The sequence below is a fragment of the Charadrius vociferus genome, unplaced genomic scaffold, assembly GCF_000708025.1.
Source record: "Charadrius vociferus isolate BGI_N301 unplaced genomic scaffold, ASM70802v2 scaffold162, whole genome shotgun sequence".
NCBI classification, from domain to species: domain Eukaryota; kingdom Metazoa; phylum Chordata; class Aves; order Charadriiformes; family Charadriidae; genus Charadrius; species Charadrius vociferus.
This window is the reverse complement of record NW_009647236.1, coordinates 2,160,757-2,175,923: the sequence shown is the minus strand read 5'-3', so window position 1 is coordinate 2,175,923 and position 15,167 is coordinate 2,160,757. Positions and strand designations below refer to the sequence as shown.

The 15,167-nt window shown below is 48.7% G+C and overlaps 1 protein-coding gene across 1 annotated transcript; it reads left to right on the top strand.

The window, feature by feature from the left end:
• The first annotated feature begins 301 nt into the window (after positions 1–301).
• Positions 302–3,504, top strand: LOC104281856 (galactosylgalactosylxylosylprotein 3-beta-glucuronosyltransferase 1-like). The gene is made up of 4 exons (XM_009879906.1): positions 302–413; positions 748–1,286; positions 2,625–2,921; positions 3,418–3,504. The coding sequence occupies exons 1-4, from the start codon at positions 302–304 to the stop codon at positions 3,502–3,504; spliced, it is 1,035 nt and encodes a 344-aa protein (XP_009878208.1).
• The last annotated feature ends 11,663 nt before the right edge of the window (positions 3,505–15,167 follow it).

Here is a 15,167-nt window from a genome sequence, read left to right as displayed (position 1 = left end):
GCAACATAAATAAATAAAAGCTTCCATTCAATAGCACGGGAATTGGCCAGGGCAACTGGAGGATGGTTCAGGCCTGCAACATTAATGGGGCTCCTTGTAAACTTAGACTTTGACAAACGCTTCACTGGTTTGGTGCCCAACACTTATCATGCCTCTCTCCAAACAAGCCAAACTCAGTTTATTAGTTTGGCCTCTAGACTTACTGTCCTAATGCTTGTGGTGACTGTTATTTTGGAGGCCTTATTCTTTTTTCTTCTATGAAAGGTAGAGAGATGCCTGGGCATTGGAAGGTCTCTGCAGCATGCTGAGGAGACGTAACCTTCTTACCACGCTCCTGATTGCCTTGCCATGGGCTCTTCTCCTAACTTTGTGGCACCAGTACCCAACCACCCGCTACCTCAGCCTGCTGAGAAGTAAGTGCAAGAGTTCTGCTGTCAACATGCTGGTGGTTGTGATGATTGCTGGTGTGAATCCTTGGTAGGAGATGCTCTCCCATGGGATGGGTTAAACAAGGACAAACTTGCCTGAAGGTCTCCTCAGGGTTTGCCTGCAGCAAGCACACAAACTGTTCTTAAGAGCACATTAAACATGCACCTTAGGCTGGCTTTGGGGAGAGGATGCTGATGTGCTGAGCATTGACTCCAGACAGATGTGTCCCCAGCCACTCCCTGGAGAGAAGACAGCCCAGCAGTGATTAGTTCTCTAACATCTTTCTTCTTCTTCCTTCCCTCTTTCCTCTTGTCCCAGAAGAGACTGATGAGAACGTGACCTCTAAAGCTCTTCTCAACAGTACAGCTGCACTGAGAGAAGAAGGCCTCCCATCATGCATTCGGCAGCAGCAAAGCATAGGGGCAACGCCTAAAGTCATCCAGAATTATGTGTACTCCAGGCCTCCCCCATGGTCAGACACCCTGCCAACCATCTTCGTTATCACCCCAACCTACACCCGACCAGTGCAAAAAGCTGAGCTGACCCGTCTGGCCAACACCTTCCTACACGTACAGAACCTGCACTGGGTGGTGGTGGAGGATTCGCCCCGGAGGACCAACCTGGTATCCAACCTGCTGGAGAAGGCAGGGCTCAACTTCACCCACCTCAATGTGGAGACACCCAAGAGTTTGAAGCTGGGACTGTCCTGGATCCCATCCCACACCCCAAGGGGGACGCTGCAGAGGAACCTGGGGCTGCACTGGCTGAGAGACAGCTTCAGCAACACCGCACCACCGGAAGGGGTAGTGTATTTTGCCGATGATGATAACACCTACAGCCTGGAGCTCTTTGAAGAGGTAAGAGCTGTAAAATTACATGGGACAGAAAAGCAGAATACAGCTGCAAAGCTTCTTGAGGCCAGATGCACTTGCAAAGACCTCTAAGATAGGGCTACCATGTGGACTTCTAGCATCAATTGGGAGACAAGGGCTCTGGCATGCTGCCTAGAGCCGTCCTCGCCCACCCAGCACTCAGTGGGAGCTGGGTATAGGGCAGATGCAAACCTATCGTTTATGTAAACCCAGTAGCTATCCTTGAAAGGGCTGAAACAGCAAAAAGCACGTCCATCATGGTGTAGGCTGCAGATGCAAATAGCCTCTCACACAACATTGCACCAGCTGGAGCCCCTTTTGCCAGGGACCAGGGGATATAGACTGCAGAATTTATACCTCTCCTCAGGGAGAGCTGACCTGATTGAAATAAGTACTGAAGACAACCTTCTGGCAAAGCATAAATCCGCACTGTTGTAGGGGTGTGATGGGTAGGGGATGTTAGAAAAGTTGACTGACTTTCTAGTTCACCTTTTCTCCTTGGCTGCCCTTCTGTACTCTGAGTTCCAGCCACCGCAGCAGGGCTGTGCCCCTGGGATCGCAGAAGCTTGCCCAGCCTTCTGCGGGAAACCTGGCTTTTGTGAGATGCCAATTCTATTGTAAACTTGCAAAAATGAGTATTCAGTAAATTCCTTTGTCACCAATTTAAGCCAAACTGTACTACACCACTGGAAATACAGAGTTATGCATCAGAACACATTTCCAGTTTTCAGAAGTTTTTAGATCTCTGTTAAGCTCATCCTTTCTTCTTTCTTTCCAGGTCTTTTCTGACAATTTCAGTAAATCCCCACTCCTAGCTGGTAGCCATGGATGGAAGAACAAGGGTGGGGGGAATTTGCAATAAATGAGGACAAAGAAGCATCAGTCAGGGAGGGAGATTACTTGCATGGGGGTAAAGTTGGACTGAGTGGAGTTGATAATACGGAGCTAGAGGCCCGGTAGAATTTGTGTTTGGCGTTCACAAAAATGATAAAATTTTACCAAAAAAAAATGATAAAAGTTCAGATGAGATCAGAAAACCAAAGGTTTTCCTTCTTCTGAGGGACTGAACGTGGGCACGGAAAAGCAGTGAGTTTGGCGTTCAGAGAAGAACGTGCTAAAACAGCCTTGTGGCTTTGCAAGCTGTAGCTCTTCTAGCAGCAGCAGAGGTGAACAAGAGCTTGTGCTGCCGAGAGCTATGCGATTGTGTGGGAAGTCAACGGGGGAGGACAGGTGCCAATGAAAGCAGAGGATGGTACACTAAAGGGGTTGGGGCAAACCTTGCGGGGCTGAATTCTCACAGCACTGTTTCTTTCTGGCACACAGATGCGCTACACAAGGAGGGTGTCAGTCTGGCCAGTGGCTTTCGTTGGGGGGCTGCGATATGAATCCCCAAAAGTGAGCCCAGCAGGGAAGGTGGTGGGCTGGAAAACCGTCTTTGATCCTAACCGGCCCTTTGCTATTGACATGGCTGGATTTGCTATCAGCATCAAGCTGATTTTGGAGAAGCCTCAGGCCAGTTTCAAGCTGGAAGGAGTTAAAGGAGGCTACCAGGAAACCAGTCTGCTGAAGGATCTAGTGACTATGGACGGGCTGGAGCCCAAAGCAGCCAACTGCACAAAGGTGAGTAGGACAAGAGACCTTGAAGATACGTTCTCCTTGCTGGGTCCTGGCTGCTTTTGCAGCCTCCTGCCGTGCTCCTCCACCTTCCACTGTGCCTGCCCTGGTGCTGGCGCATATCAGCGCCCAACGGTGCTGGGAGAGACGGGCAGAGCCTGCCAAGTGCTTCAGAGACGGGAAGCTCAGAGAGTGCTGAGGAACAGTTAATGCTATGCACTCTGTTAATAAAGACCCTCAGCCATACAATTTGCACCTAGATCGCTTCTCCAGAATCCAGGAGTATTGGCAGAGGGTTGAGTCTGGGGTTTCAGTCAGAACGATCCCTCCTCCTTGTCACTGTTTCATGCTCCTGTGAAGTCTCTCCCAGGTTCAACCCCTTCGAGTCACATGTTTCAAACACTGCAAGCCCCGGGTTGCTGAGGATCCCACCTGACGGATATGCCACTCTCAGCGTTTCCATGGCATCCAGAGCCCCTGAACTCTTTGTGATTCCCTCTAGGTGTTGGTCTGGCACACAAGAACTGAGAGGCCCACTCTGGTTAACGAAGGCAAGCGTGGATTTACAGACCCCAGAGTAGAGGTGTAAGCAGAGAGCCAGCTCCAGGGTGTGAGTACTATTGTCTTTATTGGTTTTGGCAAGGCAAATAATCTGTACCTGTTTCCTTTTTGATGCTATTATTTCCTCACAGACTGCATATATGATTGTTCCAGCAACTCCCTTACCATGTGACCCTTTGCACAAGAAGTAGATCCTCATCTTTACCTACTTACAGTCTGCATTTCATACTCATTCAAGCCTCCTTGCAGTTCACACAGAAGCTTTGCCTGCATACGGACAGAGAGAAAAGCGACAGAAGAATCCTGTGGTTTTCACTCAGTAATAATGACAAGCCAAATTTCTTGCTCCCCAATTTCTCCCAGCTCCAAACAGTCATTAATGTGGGAGTTGTCCTACAGTGTGTGGAAAGAGATCACGCTCTTGCAGACGAGCTTTTCCCCAGCAGCCCTGCCACTTCTGAAGTGCTTCATGCATCCACCTTCAGCTTTTATCCTACACAAACAACTGTGGTGCAGGTGCAGCAGGGAAAGGCTGATGGGATACTTAGATGACCTCAAAACAGGAACCAGCAAAGAGCAACCTAGACAGACTCTCACAGAGTTTGAGGGGCTCAGTTATTACCATTACCAGAACTAGGAATACATCTGCTGCTGAGGAGAAATATTGAAAGCACAAGGAGTGCCTCTGTGGTCTTCAGAGCCAGGTGCAGCAGCAGGATGGGGGATTATGGCAACCACCACAGGTGAGGGCAGGAATGTATCAGAGATCAGTGATAACATTCTTAGAAGTAGAGATCAGTGCAGAACAGGCTTCAGAGAAGCTATAACCTCCTCTGCTAGCTGCCATGCCCTCTGATCCCAATGTCTGCCTTTGGCAGATTGCTACCCCAAAAGTCCCAAAAGAGTAAAGGTATCCAATGTGGGAGTACCCAGCTCTTTCTGGAATGACTCATATCTGTGGCAGTGTACAGGATGCTGAATGATTTACTCCTACTTTGGAAGATATTCCAGGGCTGCTTTCAGTCCTGACCCCAATATACACCTCAGCTCAGCTCTACCAGTGGAAATAAAACTGACAGCTTTTATACAGGCAGTATACTCATGACTGACAGCTTTTATACAGGCAGTCATAAGTATTTCAACTTCTGCACCGATGTGCTGAGTGCATTACTAGTAGCTGCATACAGCACTTGCACATCATCTCATCACCTCTGAGTGACAGCCGTACAAAGTGCAAAGCAATCCCCACACCTGTACGCCCAGCAGCAGATGGGAGGGACAGGAGTCAGTTGCCTAAACATAGACATCTGGTGCCACCATAGGGACCCTGGGGTAGCCTACCTGGCCTTCCTGTTGGGCACAAACTCTGTACCATATCTGCCAGCTTTTTATTAATATCTCGGATATCCTAGCAACCCATAAAGGATGCTAGACACCTATGCTTAGGCAGCAGCCCCTCTTTTAACCTATGCTGCTGTGAAATCCACTAGCAGTAACAAGCTCATTTTACATATCCAGCCATGCTGGGTCTGCAGTAGGCTAAAGCTATCATTGCCCAAACTCAGCTCATAAGGACTCAGAATCCAGTTAACTGGTCTGGAGTTACCACTCACTTTGGAGTTTTTATAAGCCTGCTTAACCTTTACAACAGCCTTGCCTACTTGTCAGAGGAGGGGTTGACTGCTCCGCTATAGATGCAGAGTGTGGATGCGATGTTTTCATAACTGCACTGTTTATGTATCGGCGCTTTTGTCCTCACACTCTCTCCCCGGCCAAACACTCAGCCATCCTCCACGAGAAATGCCACACACCTGCTATGGATTCTCGTAGGAATGGCTCCCTGTAAGTCATTTGTTGTGAGAGAGGGAAGCCACCAGTCTGAGAGATCAAGACACTGCCACCCATTCACCAGGAGGACTTCCTGGATGACCCAAGTCATCCTCTCAGGATGCTTTCAAGCCAGAGTCTCCACTGGGCCAGCTCTGTAGATTTTGAAAGAGCTTTCCACTTGCATTAGCAGAGAATTTGACTACAATCCCTTCTGCACCACCGTCTGCCATGTGGGGGAGCTGCTCTGACCTGCCAAGTGGGCAGGTGGCATCCACTCCAGGAGACACCTGCAAGGTAAATTGCTTGACTGGGCAGTTGAGCAAAATCATTAGATTTCTCCCCCCTTAAAGTTTTAAATTGAGATCTCTGCTGACGGCCACGGTGTTTTGGAGATCCTTACTATCAAGGCTGCTGAGCTGCAGAACCTTGACAGACATGATCTAGATAAGCAAGCGCTGAGAAAAGAAAGAGATGAAATTGCTCCCCTGAGGATGTTCTGTTCTTAGATACAATAGGGAGAATATTTCTGTCTTTCCCTCCTGGCAATTAGTCCTTGTTGAGGATCAGATCAAGCCAGTCAAGTCCCAGACCTCCCAGAGGCCTCTTTCCCCTCCAACGCCTGCGGATGTGAGCCAGGCAGACATTGCTTGGTGCGGGATTTGGTGCTCTGTTAATCTCTAGTTGGACCGCTTGCATGGCTGCTTGGCACACGTGCCTGTTTGGTGGATTGTCACAGAGACAGTGTAAAGGGACCTGCTGATCATGTGGACTGTGAAGACTGGACTTCAACGGGTGCTGCATAAACAGCAGTTATTTTGTCCCAGCTGGAGTCCATTCTCTTCCTTGCCTGCATTCCCACCACCCTCAGCTGTGTCCAGCAGAGTCTGGGGGAAAAAACTCTACACGCCAAATCAGAGCAGATCTGCAAAGGGGGAGCAATAAGACACAGGGTTTTGCTTTTCACAAGGGACAAGAAAAAGAAAAAGAAGAGCTCAACATTTAAAAAGGAAAAGAACTTTTCTGTTCTTCACTAGAAATTCTGGGGTTTTTTGCTGCCCTGAGAACACTAGGCAGGATCTGAGATGTGCTGGGATTGAGGATCAGGGGTGAGAGCATCAGCTACTTCCCCAGCCTCTTCATGCAAAGTGGAGGAGCCGGAGGGACAAAAAGGGCATCTCTGAGCCCATCTTCAGGTGGACAAAGGCTTTCACTGTGGAGATATTGTGGAAAACGGCCATAAGCCTGGTCTCTGAGAAACACTGTGGGGGCATGTAGAATAGGAAGGGGAATGTATAGGATGGGGAAAATCCTTGGGATCATCTGTATTGCAACAGGGGCCACAGAGCAATCAAAAGCTATCACAGCATATGCCCCTGCTGCCTGTATTGAAAACCCCTCAATGGCTTTTGCTTCTGAAAGCAGGAGATGGAAAATAATTTTGCTTCATACTTTGTTAAAGCCCTGAAAACTATCACTCAAGACTGGTGTTATAAAAACAACCTATTCTTATTGCTAACATTTATTTACAGGCATCTGAGAGAGAAGAGTTTGCTTAGGTTAGCATAGGACTTCTGCTGCCTTGTGATATTTGGAAATGGGTTCACCTGCATTTCAGAGCTTCCAGACAGGTTGAACAGGGATACTCAGATCTCATTCTCCTGCTCTTCCTTAAAAAAAAAAAAAAAAAAAATCAGAGAGGTTAAAGTAATGCTTTTACTGGTGAAAAAAATCCTTAAATCCTTCAAAACCTTTTGCTAATTCATAAATAAAATATCCCAGCTAGGACTCTGCAGTGCGGATAGAACAAGCAGCTCTTCAGCCACATCCTATCCCTAAGCTGTGCGTAGTGTGGTTGAGGAACCTGGTTGCTGATGCCTGCCTAGTGTCTACCTAAACCAGGGAACAGCCGTGTTGGAAATGTGTCTCCTGCCCTGTTGTACTGGATGTGGTATCGACACCTCTGTCTCCTTCTTACCTCATCTTGTGTTTGTTTTGACAGAAGCAGTGAGCAGTGATCGTTTTCAAAGTTTGTCAGCAACTGCAGCAGCTGCACACCCTGCCTGTTCTGCCCAGCCCTCTGCTCCGCTGCTGGAGGATGATACATACCCTTAAAAGTCACCACGCCGATCAGCTCCCACTGCCCAAAAGGTGGTAGCAAGCGGGGACAGAGCTGATGCGGTGCCCTGCAATCCTACAGCTCTTCACCTTCGACTTCATGCACTGGCTCCCGTTCCCCACCTGGGAGAGGAGTGCTTCCCTTCCCCTGCCAGCTCTGTTTGTAACCATTCATTAAAATTTATTAGATGCGATCTCCGTTCTCGACTGTGCCAGCACAGAGGCTGAAATCCAGGATGGGTGCGGGTGCCTCTGAAGGTCTCTCCTGGCATATCGTGAAACCTGAGCTTCAGTACAGCAGCTGTGAGCTGCAGTGGTTCAAGGACATGAGCTGTCACAAAAGCACAAAGGTGGACCTGTCGGCCTGAGGCTGGTATGCTCTCAAAACAGCTTTAAAACAGAGATAGCCTGAGAGAGGCTGTCCCTCTGAAGGACGCACTCAGACACCTACATGGACCAGCCTTTAGTGCTGGGAAGGGAGCTGTGCTGAAGTGCCTCATTTTGGGTTTGGGAGTTCAGAGCGGTCTGGTGCCTACGTCTTGGCTGAGAACTTGAACTGCCTTCACTTAAGGTTGTTTTGGGAAATGCCGTCCCAGATCTCCAGGCCCAGAGACCTCTGGATAAAGTTCCTCTCCCGCTCAGGGAGACCCGGCAGGTACTGTACCTCAAAGGCCATGCCTCCACGTCTCGCTGCAGAGACCAGAAAGCAGGGGCAAAGATGGGTGAACTTCAAAGTATTGTTCCTAGCCTGGAACCCTGCTGCAGCACCATCAGGCACTTCAGTAGCCTCAAATCATGTACACATACTTGTTTCCTAGACCTCCAGAGAGGAAGATACCTCTCTGGGGTGGAGGTGGGGGGGAAGTGCTCAGAGAAGAGGAACCCTCAGCCTGCTCTCATCTGCTGTGAGAAAGTTGAGGAATGTGGAGAGACATCATCGGGAAACGTATCTTGAGCACATAGATGACAACGGAAATAGCAAATGTGACAAGGTTTTCCAGTTGAACTTTGAAAGGCATGTGTGGCTCTGTGAAGAGAGAGGAGAGTGTCATATGGAAGGGTTTCCCTTTCCCTCAATAAAACAGGAAGACAGCCAGGTGGAAGGCAGCCCACAAAGGAGGAGGTGACAAATGAGGACTGAAAGAAGGACGCACTGGATTAAAAGCACAAGTGTTGGTACCAGGTGTGTGCGTGGGGAGTGGTGTCGCTGTGACTTTTCCAGGAAGATTCCTTGAATGACCCAGAAACCGCTCTGAGCACATCTTGAAAACCATCTTCACTCAGGCCATGAGAAACAAGGCTTTAGGCATTCAAAACACATCAAGCATTTCACATCTGGGGGAAAGTTATGAGCAATTGAATCATCCCCGCCCAAGAAATTCTGGGCTGACAGGAGACTTATTTATTTGTTGATTTATTTATACTAGAATTCTTCTCTGCCTATTCCTTGTTTAGTTTTGTTTTTTAGCTTAGATCATCTGACACGTTCATGAAGAAAGAGTATTTCCCCCCTCGCCCCAGACTCTCGCAGAAGAACAGCAGAGCTTGGCGTTCACCGATGAATGTCGTATGTTCTGCGCTCCCTGGGGTTTCTTTACAATGGTGTCTTAAACTGGCAAAATAATCAGAAACACAGCAAGGAGGGGAGTACAGCGAAGGGAATTACAGTTTCTTTATGCAAGAGACGTGGGTGGCACTAAGTTTCTGGTTCCCGAGCAATCACAGCGAGGTAAAAACATGTGCAAAGGAGTGCCTCACTCAGCAGATAGTCCCCATGGGATCTCGGGAAACCTCCACAAAGAGGACTTTTTGAAGGGTATCTGAGAGGAGTCAGTCCATGTTCCCTCAGGGGAGCAAGCAGCTGTGCACCCTGCTATGGGAGGGGGCTAAAGTACAGGAGGGGGCTAAAGGGGTGAGATGTCTCCTATCACAGAGGAAGGCAGGAGAAATCGAAGAATAGGCAGCAAATAGAGAAACGGAGGCTGCGTTTAGTGAAGCTCAGGCCAGGATCTTTCTGGATGAACACACCTAGCACTACCAGGCCACCCTGCCAGCCATCTCAGCATGAAGAAACGCTGAATGGGCCGTGAAAACAGTGTCTTCTCTGGACCCTAGGAAAGTCCTTATAGAGAAAGGGTCTGGCTTCCTGGAACTGGAGAGCATGAAGGAAACCTGGCGTTTACAAAACACTTTTTGTTCTCCATTTTTCAGAGCTTCTTGTCCTGTCCTCTGCAGGAGGTAACAGGCCTTGTACTCCAGGGGGCTTTGCTGACCCATCCCTGCCACTAGGCAGGTGGGCTCAATGCTTCCACCCAGTGTTAAACCAAGATTAAATCCCCTTCTTTGTGGTTTTGATGAATGAGCAAGAGCGAGGGAATCAAGGAGCTGATTTATGATCCTCCATTTTCTCCTCTGAGATGGGCAGGGTTCCTGCCCGTATGAACAGGAGGGGATGTGGTGATTAATTCCCTGGCCTTTAATCTCACACAGGTCCTACGTATGGTTTTGGCACTGAAGGTGGGTGTTTGTAGCAAGGGTCCATTCCTATTGCAAAGGATACCCACACACACATGTTTTTAGACAGTTGTTCTCTCTGCATCCCTATAAGAAAACAAAATTATTATTCCTGGTTTTCCCACTGGGGACCTGGATTCCAGTTACATGCGCTACACCATCAGTTCAAGTGGCTGGTCAGATCCTGCTGTCACGATCAGCCCATTCCATCTCCATTCTCGCCCCAGCCAGGCCCTGTGGAGGACAGTTTCTGTGAGTCAAGAAGTTCTGTCAGTTGCTAAATTGTGCTTGAGTGGGACCTGACATGGATAGCATGGATGTACACAGCTGATATTCCAGGCTAGCAGACATTGGGACCTGTTCAGCACAAACACTCTTTTCCCTGTAGGGCAGCCCACAGACAGCAAGGACTGCTGCTGGTCGAGGCGTATCAGCCAAGGGTAGGTGAGTAACAGACACCATAATTTAAGATGGCTGTTTGTTAGCAGAGCTGGGTGGGAGAGGCCAGGAGTGGAGCAGCAGTTAGAGTTGCAGGCTTCAGGGAGAGTGAATGCAGTGGATGCAATAAGGAGGAATGGTGCAGATTGAGGCCGAAGTGTTTAAAGAACAGAAGGCATCCCAGCGCCTGGTTTTTACTAGCATATTTGTATCTGGTATTCATGTTCTCTGAGATTCATGCAATTCACCAACCAATGAATATTACTAACACTTCCTGTTGCAGAAAATACTATTGAGAAAGGAAAGAGAATGTCAAGAAAGTAATTTTTAATGGTTATTTATTTATATTGAATGGTACTAGAGCGTTATTAAATATTATGTGAATAGTATGATATTGCACTATTGTCTTGTCTCGCAGCATAAGCGCTTACTTTTTTTCCAGGAAAACACAGCAGACTCTCTAATCGAGAATGTATCAGTTTCAGTTGTTCTCATTTCAAGGGTACTCCCTTCAGTCTTCATCTAACCCAAATTGCACAAGAGAAATTCAAGCAAAAATATTTCAGGTCCCGGAGACTGGTGCCTGCATCATGGAGATGAAGGAAAGAGACAGAAGGAGACGAGACTATAGCCCGAACTCCATATTCTTATGGCATCTCTAGCAGCAAGCTGTTATTTTGGTGATGTGGTGACAGTCCCTACTGAGCTTGCCCTCTCAAGGTGCCGACCACACCTCAGAAGTGGGTGGTGGTCAAAACATAGGGCGGGCAGGCAGTTCTCCATCACAAGGGAGTGCCACAAACTGTGTGAGTGCAACGGCAAGCTGTATTGCACGGTCATGCCTAAAGAAGGCTGCTGGCAGTAAGCAGGCTGCCTGATTTCTGGGTGACATTATGGGGTCTGTTCTGCAGGGTGCCATGATATCCACTCCAGCTCTGTTGGGTGAGCCAGCTCCTGCACACTGTCCTCCTCTCTGGGAAAAGCCAGCACAAGCTCTCCTGGCAGCAGTATGGTAAGACAGAAGGGATCTCCTGCAGGATTATGGGTACACATCACATTCCAGGTCTCAGTAAAAATTGATCCAAGGTCATATATGCATCCATTTTGCCTGTCCGCTCTGTGAAAAGTCTCTCCCAAGTCGTTCTGGAGACCATGAAACCTCTCAAGAGACATTTTTCAACTTCCTTCCTCCTGGAGGAGGGCCAGTTGCTGAGGTCAGGAAGCAATGGGAAGCAGGCGAGCGCAGTAGCTTGTGGCCCTCTGCAATACAGCCCCACTGCGTCTCCTGAGGCGAGGGGGAGACACGCAGGAGCAGCATCAGCAGGGTAAGAAGCGCAGGCTAAGGCATTACAGGGCTTAGTCTTCCTAAGCAACTGCACGCTGTTTCAGTCCCAGCTTATGCCAGTCCCCGCGAGCTACAACCCACTGGGAAAAAATGCATAAACTCTAATTGGGGAACTGGATGTCAATCCAGCAGGATGAAGCAGGGAAACAACTCTAGTCTCTTGGTTCTTCCTTCTCTCTCCAGACCGGAGGAAAATGGATGGGCATATTTGACAGGAGCCCACTGTTGGCTAATCCACAAGCCTGAGAGAAGCTAGCAGACCCAGGTCCTGTTTCTCATGCTCTCACTGATTTACTCTGTGATTTGGGCAAGGTATGTCACATCAGCTATCAGTAACTTTGGGGTTTTTTAAAAACAACAAGGGACCCACCACCCAGAAAAATGGAAGCACTTTTAAGGGTCTTTTGAGGAAGCATTGCTAAAAATTTAGTGCACTAGAGTACAAGCCAAATACATACTTCTGTAATAAAAAATCACATTCAAGGTGTTGCTTAAAGTGCAATGTGCAGTGTGCAAGCAAACAGCCTGTGAAAGGCTGAGAAAGAACTGACGTGGCCAAAGGTACCTGAAACGTCCACCCTAGAAAACACTGTCATCCTCAAAAAGAGAGGGACAGCTCTGCTTGGCAGTGGTGGCTGAGGGCCTCTACGATGCCTGTACAAGGATTAATGCTACCTTCCTCTTCCCTTGACAGAAACCCTGGGGATCAGGAGGGCAGTGGATAAGACACATGGACTGACACTGTCTGAGCACCCTGCTTGGTGTCACACCAGTGCATCATTCCTCCCCTCCTTGGGCCCTGCATTTTCAAGGCCAAGCTTCCCTGCCACTCTGCTGCATTTTCAACAGGGATCTGGTGCAGGCTCCAGGAGGCAAGAGAGGGAGAAGGGGACAGAGAAAGAACAAGCAAGAATGAATCTTATTAAACGGTGCGAGGTGCTGCTCTCAGTCTCTCATCACGTTCGGGGCTGGCTGGAGGTGAAATTACACTTGGAGGGAGGGGAAGCCCTCCTCCCCTGGGACAATCCAGTGGCTCTCACACAAACTTAATTTCAAGCTCTGTTGAAGATGGTGTTTTTCCTTTTTTTTTTTTTTTTTTGTATGCATTCAATTTAATTTCTCAGGCAGACGTGTGAAAATGAGAAAGGCAGACCCTTGACTGAAGACAGCCCGGTGCCTGCTTCTTACAGATCCAGTCTCACATTGTTTTCCTCCATCACTGCCCTCAATAAATCTGTGCGCAGGAGTTGCTAAAATGCCCACCACCTCCCTTCCACGCTTCCGTGGAGGCAGTTAAATTATTTTTTTTTTGCATTTAAGCAATCCAATTTATTTTTTATTCAAAACACGCCCCAGCTTTCCACAGCTCTGTTTAAAACAGGAGGACTGTGACCTTGAAAAGGCTCAGACCTGCTGGCACCATGAAGTTCTCATATGTACTCTGCTCTCCAGTCCATACTTCCTTGCTCTCTTGTGAGAAAAACTTTTGTGGTTGTTTCTGGTCCACCTGTTTTGGTGACGATCGCTGAAGAGCAAGGAGAAGAACTGTATTTGGTTTTGGAAGGGTCCTGAGGGAGAATTTCCTGGAGATTCAGCTCAGAAACACATGCTGTTCAGCTCCTCTGCAGACAGTTGATCTGCCTAGTCGTATGTTCGTTTTCCAGTTTTGAGACCATATATACACGCAGGTAAAAATGCAGCTTGGGGTAGGCTGTTGCCTTTCCAGCTGACCTGCTGCTTGTGCCCAGGAACAGACACGAGGTGACAATTTTTACAATTAAGGCCTGACTGAGGAAGTCAGCAGAGCTGCTGGGGCAGGACAGTTCCAGCGGGTCTGGCTTCTCCCTGCCTTTGAAGCAGATGGAGGCAGACCAGCCTTGCCTAAGTTGTTTCTACATCACAATTTCCTACTGTGACCCAAGGTAGGATCACAAGCAAAGCATAAAGCATAAATCAGCACCAGGCTCTAAAACAATTGCTGTCTGCAACCCCAGGTCCTATCACGAAAACCCTGTTTCCTCTGTCTCACAGAATCACAGAATGGTCAGGGTTGGAAGGGACCTCTGGAGATCATCTAGTCCGACCCTCCTGCCAGAGCAGGGTCACCTACAGCAGGTTGCACAGGATGGCATTCAGGTGGGTTTTGGGTGTCTCCAGAGTGAGAGACTCCACCACCTCTCTGGGCAGCCTGTGCCAGTGCTCTGCCACCCTCAAAGTAAAGAAGTCCCTCCTCATGTTTAGATGGAACTTCCTATGTTCAAGTTTGTGCTTGATAGAACCTCTTGTTCTATCACTGGGCACCACTGAAAAAAAAAAGACCGTCCCCATCTACCTGGCACCCTCCCTTTAAGTATTTATAAGCATTGATAAGATCCCCCTCAGTCTTCTTTTCTCTAGACTAAAAAGACCCAAGTCCCTCAGCCTTTCCTGATAAGAAAGATGCTCCAGTCCCAGTCCCCTAATCAGCTTTGTAGCCCTGGTTTGTGGTTTCATGGTTGACACAGAAATTAATTTTTTCCTGTCCATGGCATTGTACTTCCTGGAGCTTTCAGCAGAACAGCAGCATTGCTTTGTTTTATGGAGGAGAAGACAACCAGAGTGGGTTTGCCATGGTCATGGATGGAATGGCACAGGAAGAAGTTAAATGGTAGAGGTTCACAGCGGTGTGCAAGAAAACCAATCTTTGCAGCAGCAGCGTTGAGTGGGTTTCAATTAAGCAAGACTTTGTCCTGGCAAAAGAACTGTTAAATGCATTTTTTATTTTTAAAACCAATTAATTTAAAAGTAAATGTGAACTGACGAGAATTTACACCCAAGCCTTAACCAATCCACTTAAATTGAACAACGGGTTGTTCCGTGCAGCAGAATGACTGCGGTCAAGTTTCCTATAGATGCGTCCCCTACATCTTAGTGCAGCGCTGCAGCAAGGGTACACCCAGCTCCCCATGTAAACCCTACTGTCCTCCTCCATCTTTTTCCCATGCCATCCCGTGTGGAGGGCAACCGGCAGCCCGTGCTTCCCCTGGTTCGGGGCCAGGCGTGCTGTGCCGGCGGCCGTGCTGGCACACAGGGGCTGAGGGGCCGGCCGGCGGCTGTGCCATGGAGCAGGACAGGAGGCTGAGCTGAGGGCACCAGCCCCCTCTCGCTCGCACAAATTTCCTTTTCCTCAGTGTGAACCCTCCTCAGTGCCGACTCTTCTTTGACGCCATATAGGAAGTTATTGCCCGTAAGACTTCTTTTCCTATGCCGAATGTAAGCGAAAATGGGCAATGTGTGAGGAATCCATTGCAACGGCAGGGCGGCGGACTGACAGCACAATCTCCTAAGCCCCATCGCATTAGGAAATCCGCCGCTAAAGAGATGGGTGTAAAAGCCAAAATGTTCACGGCCTGGAGGAGGCCGGGGACTACATCTCCCAGCATGCCGCGCGGCTGCACGCCCCGCCGGGG

Coding starts and splice junctions, on each gene's coding strand:
- LOC104281856 (XM_009879906.1), top strand. CDS start 302: ATGCTGAGGAGACGTAACCTTCTTACCACGCTCCTGATTGCCTTGCCA. Junction 414..747: donor CTACCTCAGCCTGCTGAGAA/GTAAGTGCAAGA, acceptor CTCTTGTCCCAG/AAGAGACTGATGAGAACGTG. Junction 1,287..2,624: donor GCCTGGAGCTCTTTGAAGAG/GTAAGAGCTGTA, acceptor TCTGGCACACAG/ATGCGCTACACAAGGAGGGT.